This window comes from Perognathus longimembris, chromosome 15 (genome assembly GCF_023159225.1).
Source record: "Perognathus longimembris pacificus isolate PPM17 chromosome 15, ASM2315922v1, whole genome shotgun sequence".
Taxonomy (NCBI): Eukaryota; Metazoa; Chordata; class Mammalia; order Rodentia; family Heteromyidae; genus Perognathus; species Perognathus longimembris.
In genome coordinates, this window is record NC_063175.1 from 24,128,612 (window position 1) to 24,150,916 (window position 22,305).

Genomic DNA, 22,305 nt, shown 5'->3' on the forward strand with positions numbered 1-22,305 from the left:
TGATGAATTCCAGTAGAATTCCAGGTGTTACTATAAGCTTCCAGTCCAGTTCTACAAATATTTTCCAAAAGTCTCCCTCATACTGGTGCCTAAAGAAAGCACCTGGTCCAACACACATAGTGAGCACCTTTGAGCAGAAACAAGATACTGGAATTGTACCCATCATTCCTACTCTTGAGTCACTTGATGATTTCCTTCTATGGCAGAAGTATGGTCTGACATGATGGTTTTTGCTGCTCAGTATCATGGCTGCCATAGTACATACTGTGCTGCAAGAACAAATGTATGCTTTTCTATGGTTGTCTCAATGAAACTGCAGCATTTGGTATTTTTGCAACATTCAAAGCAGCTCAAACAGAAAAGAAGTTCAAACCAGTCACCAGATCCAAAATTAGCATTTTATTCAGAATGCTGGGGTCAGAGGTGTGTCATTTATATTCTGGTACACAATACAGAGGCAATGCTGTTGTCAGAAGTCTCTCCAGTTTAAAAGCATTTTTTTAAATTTTGATTTTTTTTTTTAAAAACACACACTTAGTAGTGCTACCAGTGTCAGGCCACCCCTTTTTCTTTTCTTCCCTTTCCTTTTTTTTTTTTTCCTGTTTTTTGGTACAAATTATGTAAAACATTTGTGCTAAGAACTTTTCTCCCTCCCCAAAACAAAAATGAAATAAAAAAAATTAAAAAAATTAAAAAATTAAAAATTGAGTATTCTAACTACAGCTCAACAATTGAATCCAATGTCACTTTGTTTTGTAAATACTTTATCCATAACGAAAGATATAAACATGCAAAAAACCTGAATCCATAGTCCAAATAATACATATACATGTTCTGAAGCTCCTGCACTTCTCCATAGACTATGCTGAGAAAACATTATGTACACATACCATTTTTACAGTGGTGTGGAAAAGATACAGTAAAAAAAAGTGTACATGGATTGAGACCAAATGTGTCTAACATTCTAGTTTATGAAAAAATTCAATTTTGCTACAAATCGGTGATATGAAAACTCCCTTTATTTGCAACCAGTTGCGTAAGTTTTTAAGATTTTTAGTGGGAAAAAAATCTAAAGTCTAAAACTAGAAGTAATGTACATTTTCCAATCTCATGGTTTTACCCTCCCCCCAAGATACTAAAATCACTCCATGAGTTCTTGTTTTGTTCGTTTCATTCTGTATTTTAACAAAAAGCAAATGCAATGTAACAAAAGCGTGTTGAAGCATATCATGGTTTAACTTTCTGCTCCTGCCACAAAATATTTTGTCTTTTACTTATCATTTCAGAAATCAGTACCATTAAAGCCTTAAACAGAAAACTAATTCCAATCTGAAAAAGGTACAAAAAGGCACATAAAATCCCAGTGCTTCTGTACTGTAAAATTCAAGTGTAACTGAGCTCAGTGTTTTTCCAAACAGTATTGGATCACTGATATTCCCTCTGAGCCCAAATTGGTTTGCAGCCTATGCCAAAGCCTCCAGCAAGCACAGTGCTAGTAGACTACAAAGTTAAAGCCTAGCTTCTGAATGCTTTTTGGGAATATCAGTAGAAATAGTTTGTACTTGTCCAAAAACCAAGTTCACCCTGAAGTTCAGTCATCACCTCCACCATACATGTCCGCGAGCTTCTTGAAGCGAGGTCCCCAGTCGTTCAGGTAATCATAGTCCTGCTCGCCACCACTACTTGAGGAATTGAGGGAGCTCAGGGACCCAGCTGTGGAGCCACTGCCTTCATAGTCAAAGACCAAGAGGGAGTCATAGGGCGGAGCTGTGGGATCATTGTCGGCAGCTTTAAGGCCCTACAATTTGGAGAGTCAAAGAAAGAAAAAGAATTAAGAGATGGCTGCAATTTGCACACACACACACACACACACACACACACACACACACACGTGTCCTTTCCTTTCATGGGATTTCATGAGTTCAACAACTTGTCTGTAATTTCCATTGGCAGGAACACAACATTTTCAAAACTGGAGTGATCATGGTATGAAAGTTAAACAGAAACTATCTTTTCTTCTGCAAACAGGTTATAAAAAGAGTCTACCCAGAGTGCCTGAGATATAAGATGGGAGGGGTCTAATTAGAGAAGATGTTTGAAAGATGGACAGAAAGGATAAGCCAATTGCTGGAAGTAGAATACAGAGGATTTGACATAGCAAAATATAAGGAGCAAGGTTACTAGATTTAAAAATATTAAAATACAAAATTAATTGCACTGTAGTAATTACTACAAATTTTTTCTCATTAATTCACTAAAGGTAGAATGATTACTGTTCTTGCTAGGATCTCTGATAAACCCCTTGTTTACAATCCACTGGATAAGGTCAGCTTTAAAAGAATAATTGAGTGCTGGAATAGGTTACCTGAGGCAAACAGTCAACTACAGTATCAGGCAATATGTGCATTTCATGTATTGGAGGATTTTAACAATTAAGAGGTTCAACACAAGCTACAGGTCAGGCAGAGAGAAGGGCTGAAGTATGAATGCCAGCATCCTTAATTCTCTACTAGCTTACAATCTAAGCTAACAGGTATGACTGTAATCAGAAGCAAATGATAAACAAGTAACAAAACTGTGAAGTCTAAGTAAAAATCCCCAGGATGCTTAAATGTCATTCAGACATCCAGGAAGAGTGCATGAGGAAGAAGAAACATTATATCTGCTCTAATTATGGAAGGAGATCAAAGGGAGAATAAAGATAGGGCAAATAAGTTGCTATATAGGAAAGGGACTCATTAAATCATTTGTTATTCAATGCACACAAAACATGGAAATAAGTGTTAAATTGTGAATAAATATCATTATTTTTTAAATAGGATAACGTCTGTTTTCTGTAGAGCACATAGAATCCAATACCTGCATGTAAAGTAAACTGTCAGGGGAGGATAAATGTGTCAATCTAAAACAAAATACATATCTGGTTCTTAAAAAAAGTTTTTTTAAAAAGAAATGAATTATAATCCATATTTAACTCATCTATGCTTTGAGATATGCAGCTAACTTGTAATTGTATTAGTTTTTAATTGTAATTTCTCAGTTTCATTCTAGAATTTTGAGATACAGAACTATTAGCCTTCAAGCAATTCTTCTCTTTGTGTAACTCCTTTTCAAGTGCTTTTGACTCTTCCTCTTTGAGAAATTGGTTCTTACAGTCCATATGTTTTTATAAGAATGTACATATCTTTTGTTAAAAGTACTGTTTTTTAAAAAAGCTATTCTTTTAATTTTCAGACGAGAGATTTTCAGAAGCATGAGCTTTAAAGTCAGAGTCCAAACAATATAGTTTTTAAGAGAGAAGATCTTTGTGGATACCTCAGCCCTCTGCAGTACCAGCTGTGGGAGCTCAGAATTTCCAAATCTGCAATGGTAGTGACAATAATAAAATTATCATGAAGGCCAAATGAGGTAAATGGAGTCTGGCTCAACACGATGTCTGGCAAATGTAGAAATTAAGAAATATCAGTTATTATAAATTTTTTTAAAAATACTAATTTTTTTTTAAGGTTGTCAAGAGAGGTTCCCATTTCATAAGTCAGATAATGAGTATATTTCTTTTGGACAATGTCACTCCTCCCTTAGCTTTCTCCCAGTTACCCACCATGCCCATAAGTCACATGTTGTTTTCTATATAGAGTATACTGAATACCATGACTGCATTTGTTCATCCTTTCTCCCTCCCTTTCTTTGCTATCCTTGTAACCTCCCCTAAAAAGACCAAAAGACAAACAAACAAAAAACCCACAGCAAAAACAAGCCACAATCTTGAAAACAACAATTAATGTTTCTATTTCCTGGAATTCATCTTGGTTAAATAGCATTTCAGATGCTCACAGAAATTATGCCTTTGGCTTTTTCCTTTAGTCTGACTGCTTGTGTGTGAAGTTTAAAGAAATATCCTATTTTGGAACTGTAAATAAATGCGAGGAAGTCATATTTTAAGGAGTAAAATGGCAATTGTTAGAAGCAAAGATGAAAAGTGTTCTCCTGTCTCCAAGCTTCTCCTATCCCAAGTCCTGGCCACTTAATTAAGCACCACTTTTTTCTCTCAGGTTTGATTATATTATTTACACCCCAGGAAAGGCTGTTAAAAACAATTAAGGGAGACTACTTCATTATAAAAAACTGAAATAGTTATAGATGTGACTTTCCTTATCTTATTTTTAGAATAAAGTATAAGGCAATTCTGCTGAGGCTGAGAACCATGGAAGCTTACAATTTATCAGAATTCCTAACTCCTTTCTGTGGTCAGGGTTACTGGCCTCAGTGACTCACTACTCTTTTTTTTCCTAGAGGAGACCACAAGAGCCTCTTCTGGAGTGGGATGAATCCTGGCTATTGAAAGCCAACAATACTTGGGAGTCAGTAGAAGTTAAAACCTTAGGTAGCAAAGCTCACAGAATGTACCTTTATTTGTTTTGTTTACATTTATTCAACGAAAGACATGCTGGATGAGTATTTATCATTGCAAAGTTTTGTGGTATGGTCTCTCATTGTTAATGCTGTTTCCACTGTCTCCCCTATCCTTCCCTTTGTCTCACACAATTCAGAAACTGCAAACCTAAGAAATGATTCCTTGAGCTCAGCACTGTCTAATTAGAGTCACCCAATAACTGGACCAAGAAGAATCTGAATTCCTTTAGATTCAATAAGATTGAAGGAAATTCCTGATAAGATGAATGAATTTCTGAAAACAAATATCAGAATGTCATCACAGCAATTGCTTCAAAATACCAAGTGCAAACAGCACTGGTATCACATTGTGATTACAGTCACACTTTTCAGCAAAAATAGACTCAGAGACTTGTACAATCCTTATGGTGTCAGCACTATAAGGTGTTGGCTGTGGGCAGGGCTCAAGCATGTCTGCATTAAGAAAGTGATAAGCTTTTGTTTACACACTACAAGTGATCTGGTCATCAATGATTTGTTAAAGAATGCCAGAACTCTCTGTCAACCCACTAAGCAACCTGATTCAATTCCACAAAATAAATATAACCCTGGAGGCAATCAACTTCCATACCAGGTATTGAGATTCTTGAAAATATTTCCTTCCTTCCTTCCTTCCTTCCTCCCTCCCTCCCTCCCTCCCTCCCTCCCTCCCTCCCTCCCTTTTTTCTGGGCTTCCTTCACTCCTACTTTCCGCCTTCCTTTTTTCTTTAAAGATATTACAGTCATGAAATCCACTGCTGAGAGACCACTGTGCCACACTAAAGCATGACACATCATCTTAGTATTTAGTGATTGTGAAAAGACAAAACCAATGCATTTTTTAAAGAATTCTCAGACAAATCATCTTTCTAGGCAGGTTACTTAAGTATCTTACCTGCTTTTACTTGGATAGTCTATATTCTTATTGGAAACTAAAATAAGATGCTTCTGAGTGTGGCATTATAGAAATTCTTGGCAATATTTTAGTAATTCTAAAAAGATCATAGTCGAAGTCCTAAGAAACTGACAAGCAACAGGAGCACAATCAGAAGGAATGCAGAATGAATCTGGGCCGACAGAGCCTTCTGGTCTTCCCTTATGGGATTATTGTATTCTTAGATATGGACACCTTTTCTCATGATGCAAAATGTACTGTTGCCAGATTTACAAACTAGCTGAGTGTTTTTCTCTAGGTTTTGACTATATTCATAAAAGTCTGCTTCTTGTTTCACCTGTCCTGGAGAGGCAGATCTTGAACTCTAGATAAATTTATCTGGATATATTTATAATTTTTTTCTGTAGTTGGAGGCTCCTCTGCAGAGTTGAACAAGCTGTGGCTATGTTCTTGCTGAGGTGATATTTATAGACTTCTGATCCTCTGCTTTATGGGTGGATACATGCTTTTATGGGGCCAATAAAACCCCACATCCTTCAGTGAGGAACATATGAGGATACAAGAAGAAAGAGGTCTATTGATCCCCTTACATTCTGTCTTCTGTAGTCTTACTGCCATTACTGTGGCTCAGATCCTCATTATATCCTGAGTAGAGAAGAGCAAAAAAAAAAAAAAGAAAAAAAAAAGATACTGACTAACTGGCCTTCCTATCTTCAGTTCTTTTCCTGTTCCTTTCATACAAACTACTTTGGCTTATATCACCAATTTAATGGCACTCCCTCAGATAAAGCACCAAGTGTTTTCTATAGCTTGGAGCACTGTTTCCTACATAAGGTCTGAGCTTCTCTATGGGCAAGGCAAGACAGTTTTCAACTTTTCATGACAAGTTTAAAGTTGATTAAAATTTAAGTACTAGAAGAAATATGCAGAGAGGAAAAAATGAAACTAGGCAGTGTTTTTCAACTGCCTGAAGTTCAAGTAAAATACAGGATAAAATCAAAACTCTTTAGTAGAACACTGAGTGACAGTAGAACATGGTCCAGTGCTGTTTCAATTATGCCCAACTCCCAACCAAATCATGTACTCTTCTCCTATACTGGAAAGGGGTATATGCTTAGGTTTCACCTTGTTAATGGGTATTCATTTCCTTTTAAGAAAATAAGTGATCTACTCTTTTGGAAATGTGCTCCTCCTAGTAGTTTTTTTTCCCCCATTTAATTAATACCCATCAATCATTCATCTACCCATTCAAAATCTCATTAAAAATATCACTTCTGTTCCATGGATTTTTCTTCCTCAACCATGACTGAGAGTCATTCTTGTTATCTCTCTGGACCTCTGGACCCTTGTTTTATTTTCATGTTTGGCTGGAGCTAAATTGTGACATACTTTTTGTAAGCTGTTTTGTACCCATGTCCTGCTTTCCAAGAATGACAGATGTCTGACAGCTATCTACAAGGTAACTTTGCATTGCTTTCCTAGGTTTAACCACCCCCCCCACACTCCCATCAGCATATAGTTCATATTTAAATTTATTCTATTCAGAAGAACTTAGAGTAGAGGTTTAAAATATATGCATTACATATGCATTACACTATATAACACTATGTAGAATTAAATTCCATTACTGCTCCTTTTCAAGTCTGACATCAGACATTTCATTTTGCTTAAAGCACCTTTTTGGAAGGAGATCTCAACTGTTTTACTTAAAATTTGAGGACAGTAGAAAATATTTTAGATCTAAAAGGTAGCTTACCTGTAATACTCATGAATATGGCACTCATAATAATTAAGAGAATTTGTTGTATAACTGATATTATAATTAAGAATTTTACCTTACATGATCTCATTAAGTTCTCACTGAAATTTTGCAACTGCAATTTATCCCCATCTCACAACTAAGAAAATTGGAAATTTAGAGTTAGAACTAGGAAAGTGAAAGGGAATATCAAAATCCAGAGACAAAGGATAAAAAGACAAACGACTACAAAAGCAATACTTGCAAAACCATTTGGTGTAAACCAACTGTACAACTCATGGGGGGAGAGGAAAAGGGGGAGTGGAGAGGGGGAATGAGGGAGGAAGTAACAAACAGTACAATAAATGTACCCAAGGCCTAATGTATGAAACTGTAAACTCTTTGTACATCACTTTGACAATAAATAAGAAAAAAGAAAAACAAGAAAATTGGAAATTTAAGAGGTAAAATCCTTGAGCAAGGTAACAGAGCTTTGAAGTAAGACAGCTAGATTTGAATTCAACCAACTTGTATAAGAGTGGAATGTGATATTTTACAAAAAAATTATAATTATTTGGAGAAATATAGACGGTTTAAACCTCAGTAGTTTCAGCAAATTATTCTAAAAGAACCTATCACTTATTTTTAAACAGTAAAAATCACAAGTCAGGTTTTTAACAGATGGATGAACTTTTTTTTTTTTTTTTGCCAGTCCTGGGATTTGCACTCAGGGTCTGGATGCTGTTTCTGAGCTTTTTAGCTCAAGGATACTGGTGGCACAGCTCCACTTCTGGCTTTCTGGCGGTTAACTGAATATAATAGTCTCTCAATCTTTGCTGACTGGGCTGACTTAGAACTCTGATCCTCAGATCTCAGCTAACTAAGTAGCTAGGAATAAAGGTGTGAGCCATGGGCATTCAGCTTGTACTTGGCTTTTTTTTTTTTTTTTTTTTTTTTGCGCCAGTCCTGGGCCTTGGACTCAGGGCCTGAGCACTGTCCCTGGCTTCTTCCCGCTCAAGGCTAGCACTCTGCCACTTGAGCCACAGCGCCGCTTCTGGCCGTTTTCCGTATATGTGGTGCTGGGGAATCGAACCTAGGGCCTCGTGTATCCGAGGCAGGCACTCTTGCCACTAGGCCATATCCCCAGCCCTGTACTTGGCTTTTAATACCTCTGAGATAAGGGGATTTACATAATTGTTAATGTGATTGGAGACATTCTATGTCTACTGTAGGGCTGAGATTTAATGAATTTGTTACAACTTCTCACTCACTCTCTGAAGGTCAAGTTTGAAAACTCAAAATAAAGCAAAATCCTGCAATTGCAATTCAAAAACATATGACTTGTTTTCACTCTACCTGCCTGACTAGAAATGTTATTTTTAAGATTCAAGGCAACATCTATCCGTTATTTAAATAAACAAACTAGAAAATGTTCTCATGAGCTTTCCTATTCCTTACATCTATAAAAGCACTCCAATTATAATCACCACTATATTCTTCTTCCTTTGGAACATTTGGTACATTGCTAAATCAAATAAGACCTGGAGATAAATAAATTTGTGTGCATTTGCAGTGTTTTTACAAAGTGTGCTTGAGTTCTTTCTATGTGCCTTCATCTGTTTTAAAACTTGATATCTATTTATTTTTGTCTGTCAAGCTAAGGAAGATTTCAGAGCAAGTCTTTACCAGTACTTTGGATGAAAGAATCAGCATGGAGCTTCTGAGTATTTTGTATCTTTCAGTAACTTTTTAGTGCCTTGAACTTACCAACAGAACTGACCTAGAACTCTGTTTTTGGTTGTTAACATTTTAACTTCCTTAGAGCTTCTTTCCATCTCCAGCTGTAGAGGCATTTCTGGGTATGCATTGTCTATGGTCCTCTACCCCTTTCCTTTGAATTTCTAAATCTTGGAATCACATTCAATTTCATGAATTTCATGCCATTTGGGGGATAACTGTCAAATCAACACTTCATTCATTCATTCCTCATACCAAGGTGCCCCATACTACCCTGCAAGGATAAACATCTCTTCCTGGGACCATAGAAGAGCTCAGGGTAGGGCTCTCAAGGGAAGTGAGCTCAAGGTAAGATGGGATCCACTGGAGGCCACCAAGCCCATACTTTTTGTGCCTGGCCCTTCTTAGCTTGGTAAAGGCTTCCTTTAGAATGAAGGAGAAGTGAACTTGAGGCAGGGAGAACAAACTGCAAAGAAGACAAACTGCAGGAAGAACAGACAGCAAACTGACACTGTGGCATACAAATAGTCATTGGCCTGTTGGCCTCTGTTGTTGGTCCTACAAGATGCAGTTTAGGGAGGTGCTGAGTTGCGACTGGAAAGCAAGTAACAAGCCAGACAAGGTGCTTCCTATGACTGGCTGAACAGATGCTTCTCAGCTTAGGATGCAGTTACATCTTGATCAATGAAGGGTAAGGAGAGAATATTACAGGTCAAAAATGTACTTCATATACCTAAACCTATTGAACACAGTAGCTTAGCAACAAGAAACTACTGTGGTCTCCGTTCTTTTCTCCTTTGCTCTCATGCATGCCAGACAGTATTGCACTGTAGTATTTATTCCTAGCTTGGGAAGACATACACATTCAAAATTAGAAAGTACAATTTCTCCGAATGTAATCATTTTTTGCACCAATGTAAATTTGAGCAATTCTAAGTTGAAGTATCATAAGTCAAGAACTATCTATACAAAGATTGCCCTGGAAGCAAAGTAGGGAAGATATGCATGTCCAATTTACTTTTTTCAATTCACATACTACTGGCAGAGTTAAATTATGCCCCGGAGATATTCACTAGTGATTTGCTGAGTGGCTAGTCCTAAACCCAGCTTAATATTTAAAAACAAGTTATTCTTAACATATGCATGCAGGTGATCCTCAAATTTTGAACGGATTATATAATGGAAATGAATTTGCAACCAGTTGTTTGGATTGAAACTTTCATGTAAGTAATAATATATGTTTTGTTATAATTTCAAGATACTTTTTAAGTGCCAAACCAAAGCACTGTTTCAGAGAAAATAATTTCCAAATGAAAATTCCTACTGTATCTCTTTCTACTGTGGTAGTTATTAGAACTGAATCTTACCTAGATGCTCTGCTCTATTTACTGAGAAAATTTAATCACTGCAAAAAAAAAAATCAATGAGCACACACAGACACACTAAAACACAAATGTAGAATAACACTTTTTTTAAACCATATTTTTGTTTTCTGAATGTTCTCACCAGCACTACAATAGGAGGTTCCAGATTTGGTTTCTGCTGAATCTCATTAAAATGCAAATTCTGTGGTGCCTAGAGCTTTATGCCCTACACAATGGCCACAGTACTTAAATTCCTAGAAATAACCAAGTCTAAGAAGCCAGTAATGTACTAGATGCTTACTGTACAGAAACATGAACAAGAAATAGTCTTTGTTGTAGAGAGAACTCTCATACTTCCTTGGGAGGAAGAAATATTGACAGTTACATGCCAGATAGCTGGATATTGTGTAAGCCCTTCTTAGACATTCCAAGAATGACTTCATAGAGATGTTAATACAGAATCCTTACAAGCTTAAGGGGGAGAGGGAGGTGCTGTAGATGGTTAAGAAGGGTTGGGTTTTGAGATTTTCGAGATGTTACTGTTTGTTCAAAGTGTGATCCTCTCATTGAACTGGCAAATCACTCACTAGGGGAAATAGTGAGAGAGAATGGGGAAAGCAAGGGAAGTGGGCAGGAATCAAATTGTAAACAGTCTTATAAATTGCTTAGGTCTTAATTTTTATCACTAAGAAAAAGGGGAGGGGCTTAAAGAACGGAACTGAATTCCACAGATTACAGACAAGTACCCAACAAGTATTAGCTGATTTATATTGAAGCCAAGGTTTTTGCTTTTAACAACCTAGATCCTACACCTACGATCAAGAGATTCACTACATCTTGAAAGCTGATGATCACAGGAATAAACCATGAACAATTCCTCATAATAATGAGCATAAAATTAGATGAAAATCATCAGGAACTTCTACACAGACTAAAGGATTTAAGTCCTTTATATCTTTCTGGAAAATTCTCCAAGCAGATCCATATATGAACAAGAACTGAGAAAGTCAGAGCATATTTTGGTAGATAAAAGGAGATACTGGCATACTGTTAATCTTTTTCCTCCTAGATACTTAAGAAAAGACAATACATATGTTCAGAAAGTAGCAGATCACTCAGGAACAGACAGTAATGGACAATCACAGACGTATATAAATATTCCAACTTTGTTTCAAAAATTCCTACAAGCTCTAAATACTCTAAAACCTTGAGCTTTTATTTACATATATGAGTATTTTAGTGAATATTTGGAAATAAGCTTATCAGTGCTTGCTCCTAGGCCACATGTAACTGCTATATTACATTTTATACTGCACGAAGACTGATTGATTTTTTCCCCCCAATGGTACTGAAGTTTGACCTCAATGTCCCATGCTTGCTAATAAGCAGGTTCTCTAATGTTGATTCAAGCCCCTGGCTGATTTTTGCTGTTATTTTTGAGAAGGGGTCTTGAAAGGGTCTTGCTCCCTGCCCATTTGCTTGCTAGAATGACAACATTGACCATGTCCAGCTTTTTTCTGTTGAGACAGTCTCATGGACTTTTCTCCCTTGTGGTGGCCTGAAGCCACAGTCTTTAAAATCTTAGCCTCCCACATTGCTTAGGATAGCAGACATGTATCAGGTATTGGTTGAGAAAAGGTCTAATCTTTTCTGCCTGGGCTTCCCTGGAATCCTATTCCTCCTATTCTGTCTCCCAAGTAGCTAGGATTACTAGGTGATTACCATTCTTATCTTCAAGATATTGAAGAAGCATCTAGAGGACACAACACCTGTTATATATTCAGTCAATACAAATGTATACTGCTGTCTTGTACTAACAATAACAATTCAAGAAGAGAAGTGCAGGGGCTGGGGATATAGCCTAGTGGCAAAAGTGCCTGCCTCGGATACACGAGGCCCTAGGTTCGATTCCCCAGCACCACATATACAGAAAACGGCCAGAAGCGGCGCTGTGGCTCAAGTGGCAGAGTGCTAGCCTTGAGCGGGAAGAAGCTAGGGACAGTGCTCAGGCCCTGAGTCCAAGGCCCAGGACTGGCCAAAAAAAAAAGAAGAGAAGTGCAGTAAAACGTAAGTCATGATCTAAAGACAGCATACATATTTTTACTCCAACACTTAATTATTAAATGTGGTAGAATTCTTGGTCAGCAATGAGATAATTTTGGCAGTGAAAATTATATCTGTTACATTCAACAGAGAATTAACTTCCTCTTACTGAGGCTCTTAATACTCTTGAACTAGGTAAGTATCTAAATTACTTACATAATGTTTAATTCAACAGCTTTTCCAACTGATTTCCTTCATTAGAATCACTGGATAGGCCCTGAATCCTGACCAAGTGTCAAATGCAAAGGGTAGAATGCAGAAAACTTCAAGGGAATTATTATACCCTATAATAATAGTTAGCTTACTACTTACAATCTAAGGAAAAAGTTCTTTCTGGATATAGTGTGACTAATACTGAGAATATATGACTTTCATTTTAGAAACACAGAATATAAATTAACTCTTTTGTATTGGTTATTATAATTAAATTTGTTCTGTTACTGTAGCCATATTTGCTTTCAGATAAGAAGAAATATAGGAAAAGTATGTCTTAATGAATCACATAGCTATATCTTAAGCAACCTACAGTCTACATAGAGCTACATAGAGCTAACCATTATTTTAAAATAAAAAAAAAAAACACCTTTCCGGGTGCTGGTGGCTCATGTCTACAATCCTAGCTACTCAGGAAGCTGAGATCTGAGGATCATAGTTCAAAGCCAGACAGGGCAGAAAAGTCTAAGCCAGAAGTGAAGCTGTGGCTAAAGTGGTAGAGTGCTACCCTTGAGCACAAAAGATCAGGGACAGTGCCCACTGGTACATAAAAATAATAATATTAAAATAAAAAGGCTTATAAAGAAAATGAGTCTCTCTCTGTACCTCATTAATGAAGTCTCCGATGTCCCCGGGGTGTGGGGCTGCAGACCGGACTGGATACTGTGGTTCAGCATGAATAGGTCTCTCGTCGAGTCGTCGGATTCCTACAGGCTTGATGGCATCAGGCTCCACAGTATCAGGCTGCTGGAGTTGGCTCAAGTCATAATCCTGCAAAAGACAAAATCCAAAATCCATGGTAGACGGTATAAAGAAGGAAAATTACAACCTTTGTGTTTAAACACATCCTCAGAATGCATAGAAATGAGTGGAATTTAACATAATGGAAAAGTTGCCACTAGGAGTTTTTCATGTTATGATTAAATATTTCTTTCACACAGCTCTTTCTTCTGTGTTTTTCATGTCTGCAGTCTGTGCTCCATCTGCTTTAAACCGTTCCTCATCAACTCTCAATGGGAAAGAGCAGTATGACGAGATCTCACTACCAAATGACTAAAAAACCAACTAGAATGTATAGTTGTACCATAGAAGCAAAAAAGAAAAAAACGAATGTAATATCTTGAATATTTTTTCAATTGATTGAATCTGGGCGCTGGTAGCTCATTATCTGTAATTCTAGCTCCTCAGGTGGCTGAGGACCACAGTTTAAAACCAGCCTAGGCAGGAATTCTTATCTCTAATTAACAACCTACAAGCCAGAAGTAGAGCTGTGGCTAAAGTGGTAGATTTGAGCACAAAAGCTCAGGGATAGCAGCCAGGCCCTGAGTTCAAGCCCCAGGAGTAGAACAACAACAACAAAAAATAGTGAAGATATCAGTACTTTGCTATTTCAAAGTCAATCTCACTGCTTTCTCTATTCTATGATCTGGAGCCAGAGTCCACAAATTATATAGTTAGTAGGTCAGTATGATCAGTGGACTATTTTCCCTTAAGAATGGCCTTTATATTTTCAGAGTGTTACTTAAAATATCAACCAGGATATTATAAGGGCACCACATGTGGTCCATAAAACCTAATGATCATTTCCTATGTAGCCTTGGACAGAAACAGTTTGGAGACCTTTAATCTAAGAGTGCTATGCCAGGGAGAGTACAGACTGTCCTCGATGCAGCCACGTGGCATATTATGGAAAGACAGCCTCCAAACTTGCAGGAAGGAAGGAACGAAGAAGTATACGGGTTATGTGGGTATAGACTGAGTCCTATGAACTATTTTCAGATAATATATCAGCTGGCTGGACAGGGATGTATAAGGAAACACATTATGCATTGGAAATGAATTCAATTTTATGTTTAAGCAAGTACTTGCACTTTAAACACCTCTGAATCCTGTGCTATAAAATGTCATATTCCCATCTTAACCTAAATGCCCTAATTCAATGCTAACATTTACAGAATATACCAATAATCTGGTCCACATCTTTATCCCTGCTGCATCTCTGTCTAAACTCAGCTTACATCCTTCTTCAGAATCTCCACAGTAGTTTTCATTTATTCAATTCTCAACCATTTACCACATCTGGCAGTGTTTTGGGTGTTTTACATACATCTGCTCATTTAATCCTCAGACCATATTTGATCATTCCCACTTAAGAGAAGACACCGAGTTTCAAGTAACCCAAGAAACTTGCCCATGGTCCCAGGTCTACAGACACAAAATCCAACTCTGATTCCAAATGTATTATGCTTCACAGCCTGGCTCTTTTCACCTTTGACACAAAGTCAAGCTCAAGCTACAAGGCTGAATTAAAGAGGAATGACTAGATAGTTGAATCCACAGTCAGAAAGAAGAGCAATGTCAGGAATGGTTAAAGTAACAGAGGAGATAAAGGAAAGGTCACTAACCTGCACACCCATGCCATGTCAGGCATTCTACCAAGTTTTTTTTTCTTAAGAGATGTATTAATTAAACCAAGATTTTACTGTGCTATTTCTACATGCACATAAGTTACTTCTACCATGATTCTTGCTAAAGATTTTCTCACTATTAATACTTTCTAACAAATATGTAAAATTGTTTTATTATCTTGTCTTTAAATGCTAAAATTTATGCTGAGTGGTGAGTAAAATTTCTAAAGTCACACAGGTAGTAGATGATTTAAGATGGGAGCCCAAACCACATATATCTGTCTTTGATGCATATGATATAAAACACAGCTCTATAGCCAGGCACCAGTGGCTCGCACCTGTAATCAGCTACTCAGGAGAGTGAGATCTGAGGACCAAAGCCAGCTCAGGAAGATAAATCTGAGCCAACTCTTAACTCCAATTAACCAGTAAAAAGCTGGAAGCAGAGGTGTGACTCAAATGATAGAGTGCAAGTCTTGAGAGAAAAACCCAAGCAATTGCAAGGAGCCTCTGTTCAGGGTGCACCTGTACACGCACGCATACGCACATGCATCAAAAATAATAATAGAAAAACCTAAAACCCTAGAATGTTAATTCCCCCTGACCTCAGCTCTTCCCCTAATTATTTACTTAGAGCTTCATCCAGCCAGACAGGTACAATGATGGAAGAGCTATCCATCTCAGAAGTGTGTACCATGATAAGAGGTAAGGTGGCAATACACAGAGCAAGCCAAGGCAAATAGAGATGTACACTTTGTATATCACACATCATAAAATACCCAGAAGAAAAACTGGTATTATATCTGAACACTGAAACATGTGGGCTAAGGAGAAAGTACTGTTTAAGAAAATCAATGACATGAGCAAAGGCATGGGATGGTTGTCAGGATAGAATATTTCAAATCATCCCTATAAAATGAGCGAGAACAGCTTAATCTTGCACAAATGTGCTCCATTTTCAATTTTACAGAATTGATGAGTTACAGAATATCTTATAGGCCTAAAATAATATAACACGCAAAAGCCTTTGAAATGCAAAAATGCTGTTCAAGATCAAGAAAGATTTATTTAGAAAGTTGTGAATGCTTCCACATGAAGAAACCTGGCTTTCCAGACCATTTTTAATTGCATAACTACCAACACTGTAGAGTGGGATAAACTGTGGATTTGTGTGGATTCTGAGTGTGTTCCAGAAAGCAATATATATATATATATAAAAATGTGTGTGTATTTGTGTATACATACATATATGCATATACATAAATTGTATTTTGAAAGTTAATAAATATGTCCATCCTGAAGGTAAAATGTACTTTGCTGGAAGTCTGAATTATAGAAAAATATGCAATTGAATTTTATATAAGCACTACCTATTCTGTGGTTACATATTACTTGATAGTCTTGGATATATTTATTGCATGATAACCTACTGTGATAAAGATAGGAATATAAGAATTTCTTTTGTTTTGTCTTTTTTTTTTTTTTGCCAGTCCTGGGGCTTGAACTCAGTGCCTGAGCACTGTCCCTGACTTCTTTTTGCTCAAGGCTAACACTCTGCCACTTGAGCCACAGTGCCACTTCTGGCTTTCTTCTATATATGTGGTGCTGAGGAATCAAACCCAGAGCTTCATGTATACGAGGCGAGCACTCTACCACTAGGTCATATCCCCAGCCCAGGAATATAAGAATTTCTTTTATGTAATCAGAAACAAAAAAAGAAAAGCATGTAGCTTGGCTCATGCTGTATGTAGAGAAAACCATGCCATCCTGTTTATCCTTTCTTTTTCAAAGTTCCCAATGGATCCAAATCGGATCCAAGGTTGCAAATACAAATACATTTTGATGGGTCAGGAGTGTTCCAAAAATACTCCAGTAAGTTGCCAACATTTAGGCCTAAGTGTATCACAACTGTAAATAGAAAGATCTGCAAGATAGCTTATACTGTAACACAGCAATGTCAATCATGCATGTGACAGCAGCCATTCATTCCCTTGGGACAATGACTGTACCTCGTGTTGGCCTGCCTCATTCACTTACTAATGTGCATACAACACACTTGAACACCATGTGAATCACAGCTGTTTATGTTTTGTTTGATTATCCTTTCCTACTTGAGATCAGAAATAGTTTTACAACTTCTGGTTCTGCTCAGTTCTTCGGACCATCAATGTATCAGATGGATCGAAAGTATCCATTCAAAATTAGCATTGAATATCATCTCAGTGATGACAGTCATAGCACAAGACTTGTCAATTAAGAAATGTGATTTAGATAACCTCACACTCCATATCAGTAATTGATACTAAAAGGAAGAGAAAAATGTCTTGTCCTGTCTCTGAGAATGATTGTCAGGGTTAGTCTTCTCATCATGATGGAATCGTATTAAATTCCTGTTAGATAATGCTGTCAAAGATGCATCAGAAAGCCATTAAATCAAGAAGTAAGACACTGTGTGAGAACACACAACAGTTTCTTTGCGATGGCCTTTCCTCACTGGTTGCAATTACAAGGTAGAAACATCTAGTGGCTACCGCAGCCCAAGACAAAGCATATGACTGACGCACAGGGATGGGCTCTTCTGCTGATGTTCAACTGTGTTATATGGCAAAAATCCTGAAGTGAGGGTTCAAATTTAGATATTTTGATAAAGGATCATGTTATGTGAATTTTCGAAATTATACATCTTTGCAATCCCCTCATGCTTTACTTAAACACACAAATTACAACATGTAGGTTGAGAATTACAGAGACCAAAAATATCTTCAAGGTCTTTGGGTTCATGGTCTCACTTCTGAAGACCATGAACAATTCAAGAAGAAATCTTTATTTGGATTCTAAAATTCTGGAGATAGAATGGATCTGGAAATTTTCATGTACTTGTCAACCTTTACGATGTTCACTTCCCAAAGAAATTTAACTATCAAAGGAAAGCAAAGAAAATCTATTTTAGCTAATGTTTAGAATGGGCATAAATTGGAAATGATCATTAAAATAGGCAAGGAATTAGGTTTTTAGAATACTAATATTACAAGTAACAACATATTTTTCCATGATTTGTAACTTTTTAAGGGCGATTTAATTATATGAGAATTAGGAGGAGGTTAATAGCAATTAAAGCTCTAGTTCTGGCTTTACTTGTTAAAATCTCACTGACTTTTAACAATTTGAAATTGATTCAGAGAACAATGGCACAAATCTACCTTGGGGTATTTGGTTGTTAAATCAAAATGAGATGAAATTAAAACAAAAGATGAAATAAAACACATATATGAATAAATTGGAATTCTGTAATCTCAAGTAAATATCTCAGAAAACTGTATTTCAGGTAGAATCTACCATCTAGCAGCCTGTTTCAGGGAGTGATGAACACATTTATCTACCAGTCCACAAATCTTGAAGAAATGCTTACTGGGTGCCAAATACCATTTTCAGCTCTGAGAGAGTGAAAGAAGGAAATGCAATTTTACCCCATTATCTGTGAGGAGTCACATTAAGTACTTACTTTCCCACATGGCACCTCATGTAATCCAAACAAAAGCCCTTCCAATGGTTGTTATGCTTCCCACTCTATTGACTACTGCCCTTCAAAGAGGTTAATGATTTGTCCAGGGTCACAGACTCAGTTAAGCAAAGCCAAAAGATAAATCAGAGACCATCAGAGCAAGTGAAATAAATGTACTGAAACGTTTGTTGAAAAAAGAAATGCACCACATAGATTGTGGAAGAGAAACAACAGGATTTTAAAAGTGTGTGGGATGGGGGTTCAGTAGAATTTAAGTGGAAATGCTATTTAGACACTGCACTCTGGTATGTGTGATAGGAAAGACTGAATTCTTAGCATTGTGAACATCTGGTTGAAACAAGATTCACTTCTGTTCAGGAAAACAAAAATCTGTACTTAGGTCTATAAAGATTCTGAACCAAGGAAAGAGGATGCAGGCTTCTATGGTCTTCTGTCATCCTCCATTCACAGAGCCCACCATGACCCATAGGAGTGTTATTCTCCTAGGTCAAGCCTGGTATCAGCGGAAAATGTTACTTTCATAATAACAAAGTAAAAGTTAAAATTTTAAATTCCTATTTTAAATGTTTTCAAATGTTTTAAGATTGAGTGAGAAAACACTAACATGAACAGAAATAGATATAATTCTCAAGAAAAGATAAGTACCTGTTTTGTGAAGTAAAAAAAGAGGTGGCATAAAGCAAGAAACTTCAGACAAATGAAAAAACTGAATGTAAAGGAAGAGTAGAACCTGACTATCTAATCCTTTATAATGCCTGGTATTAAATTAATTGAATAAAATAGTGAAAGGTGTCAACACATTACCATGTTATTAATGACACTCAAGTCAAATGCCCTTGCAAACTTCCAGTAAATTACATTACAACCTGATTTTCTCCCCCAGTAAATATGGTTAGGATGGCAACCATCTGTATAGGTGAAATGGTAACAATTAAGTAGATTCTACAGATTACTAAAATTCCTCCAAAAAACCCAAACCTAAGCATTTTTCTGGATTTAGTTATAAACCTACTTGGGATAAAATAACTTACGGGCTTAAAATATACGGATGAAGGGCCTCCTGTTTCTATTTTCATAGGCATTTTAATCTCATTGCCAGTCCTCCACTCCCTATAAGCGAAGTGGCTGAGGGCCCAGAGAAAGAGAGCATTTCCATAACTTAAAGTTCATTTCACATAGCATCATCTTATGTATTCATATGTAGCTATTGAGCTATTGTGATCTTCTGCTACGACTATCCTAGACATGTATTAATTATGGCCAAAGAGGGAAATCATAGAGTCCATGCTTCTTTGGGTCTGGCTCACTTCAAGTTAAGGAAATAGTGGTTTATCATTGTTGTTCTTATTTTCAACATGGCAAGTGAAATTATGCCCTTTTCTTTTGTCCTTCTTCCCCATGGTTTTACCCCTGATGTCACTGTAACTGATTTTGGTACTCTGGGTAATGTATATATGTTTATTGTAACTAGGGAAGGGAACATCAAAATGGAGAGACAAAGGGAAAAGGCAAACCAATGAAAGAGCAATACTTAGAAGACAATATGCTATAAACCAAACTGTACAACTCGGGGGGTGGGAATTAGGGAGGGGAGATGGTAGGAAAAAAAGGAGGGAGGTGGTAACAAGTTTGATAAGAAATGTACTCACAGCCTTACATATGAAACTGTAACCCCTCTGTACAACACTTTGACAATAAATACATTTATTAATTTAAAAAAAAAAGAGCATTTCCATTGTTACTGCTTCCTTGGATGGCTGTGAATGGTGGCCTAGAAAGGCTGCTTTTAAAAAGTACCTGTTGTGGGCTGAGAATATGGCCTAGTGGCATGAGTGCTTGCCTCACATACATGAAGCCCTGGGTTCAATTCCCCAGTACCACATATGTAGAAAATAGCCAGAAGTGGCACTGTGGCTCAAGTGGCAGAGTGCTAGCCTTGAGCAAAAAGAAGCCAGGGACACTGCTCAGGCCCTGAGTTCAAGACCCTGGACTCGCCAAAAAAAGCTGAGTGAGCTGAAGCTCTTTTCCTTGGTGCAATAAGCATGGCATTGTCTCCAAAACTGGCACATTGAAAAACTTTATCATAAAGCATCTCTCATTATGAAATGTTTGGCACATTCTTTTGGAAAAGTGAAGCAAATACACGATGAGGTTCAAATACCTTGTCTTGGGTTACAGATGTTGTTACTGGCCTCATAGAGCTTTGGGTCTCATATCTATTATAGGCACATACCTACAAGCCCAAATGCTTTCTTCTAATGTTTGCAATCTCGACTTCTTTTTGTAGCCTATTAGTTACACAGATGAATTCATTTCCTTACCCTCAGAAGCACTGTCTCTTTGGAAGGTAAAGTATGTTGTATTTTTACCTAACATCTAACTTCTTATAAAAGCCCCAAAATGTCACCATTTGGATAAAGAAGCCATTCTATGACTTATTTGTTCTTGGTGGAAACACATATATAGTTAATAGAGAAACAGCATTTGGTTGGGAAAAAGTGAGAAGAGATAGTTTTTCCTCAGTTTATGACATTTCAGAGTTTCCTAAAGCATTGTTTTTTCATTTTGAGATAAATTTTTACACACAGTCAATTCAGTCAGAGTATTTTGATTTAAATTCTGGGTGTTATAACGTCAGTATGCTTTTGAGCAAGCATATTTGATACATTTCCTGGGCTAAGTTTAATAGTGAATATAGAAAAAGTTAATTAGGGGGTGAATTCAGCCAAGAATCCAATGTATATCCTACAAAATTAAGAAGAGTGAGGGAAGGGGTGGTTAGGGAAGGGATAGCTGAGAATGTTGAAAGGGGTGACACTGACTAAGATATATTCTATTCATAAACTGCTTGTTAAATGGCAACTCCTTTGTACAGCTACCTATAGATAAGATAAAAAGAAAAAACGTTAGGACTCTACAAATAAGTCTATATCAAGTTTTAAAGACTCTTTTCTGTATTAGTCACCAGATATTTTAGGCTTGTTGGGTCACATAATCTCTGTTGTAAGTGTTCTAGTCTGTTGTTGTTGTAGCATGCACAACATATAAATTGTGGACTTAATACATAGCACTGCAAGCAAATATTTATATAGAGTACCAGGCAGTTAGTGGATTTGGATGCTGATCTGCCATTAACCTGTAGCATTAATGCACATTAACTGTAGCTGTTAACACAAGCTTGGCATTCAAATCCTTACGGTGTCATTACTTTGATTGTTCCATTTCCTGAAGTGTTATATAGTAAATTTATAATTAGCTAGAAAGAACACACAGTAAAAAGAATTACATAAAATATATGTTCATTCACATGAAGTGACAGGAGTAACAAAGAAAGAATCATACTCAAAGCATGTATAAATAAAAATATTTAATGTGCCACATGCAGCTTAACTGTCTTGTGTCCCTTGGTCACCAATATGAGAACAACAGTACACAAAAAGGAAAGGGCAAATCCCTGGTAAATTGTACTCCTGTATTCTTCTTAAATTACTAACCAAGACTGTGTTCTCCTGGTGGGAATGCATATGAGGATGAGTGACGTGGAAACATTGTTAACAGGGTGAACTTTTAGGCAACCATAACAATGTGGAATGTGGTCTCCATAGGTATGTCCAGTTCTGCCATCTGTTAGATTGCTTATAAAGCAGAACTTTGTAAAATAATTAGTCAAGAAATAAAATATGTCATAGCTAAGAAATTGCACTTTATTTTCCACTTTAGCCAGATGGCCAGGGTTGGTTGAGCACACTGGGGCTAGTCCAGGAGTTCAGCAGGTTCTACAGAGAACCCAGGCACAAGCAGGGAATTTCTTGACTCACAGAACCACCTTGGCTTCAAGAGGATTTTTTTGGTACCTGTTCTTTATTCATCTGTCTAGTCACCCTGCCTGTATT

General features: G+C 37.0%; 1 protein-coding gene across 1 annotated transcript in view; it reads right to left on the minus strand.

The window, feature by feature from the left end:
- Positions 1 to 384: 384 nt before the first annotated feature.
- The window catches only part of Cdh2 (cadherin 2), a 223,993-nt gene continuing 202,072 nt past the window's right edge, over positions 385 to 22,305 (minus strand). Inside the window, exons 15-16 of the mRNA XM_048363252.1 lie at positions 13,088 to 13,252; positions 385 to 1,798 (exon numbers count right to left, since the gene is read on the minus strand). Of these exons, the coding sequence (XP_048219209.1) occupies positions 1,592 to 1,798; positions 13,088 to 13,252 (372 nt within the window). The 3' untranslated portion in view covers positions 385 to 1,591. The remainder of the gene's footprint in view (positions 1,799 to 13,087; positions 13,253 to 22,305) is intronic.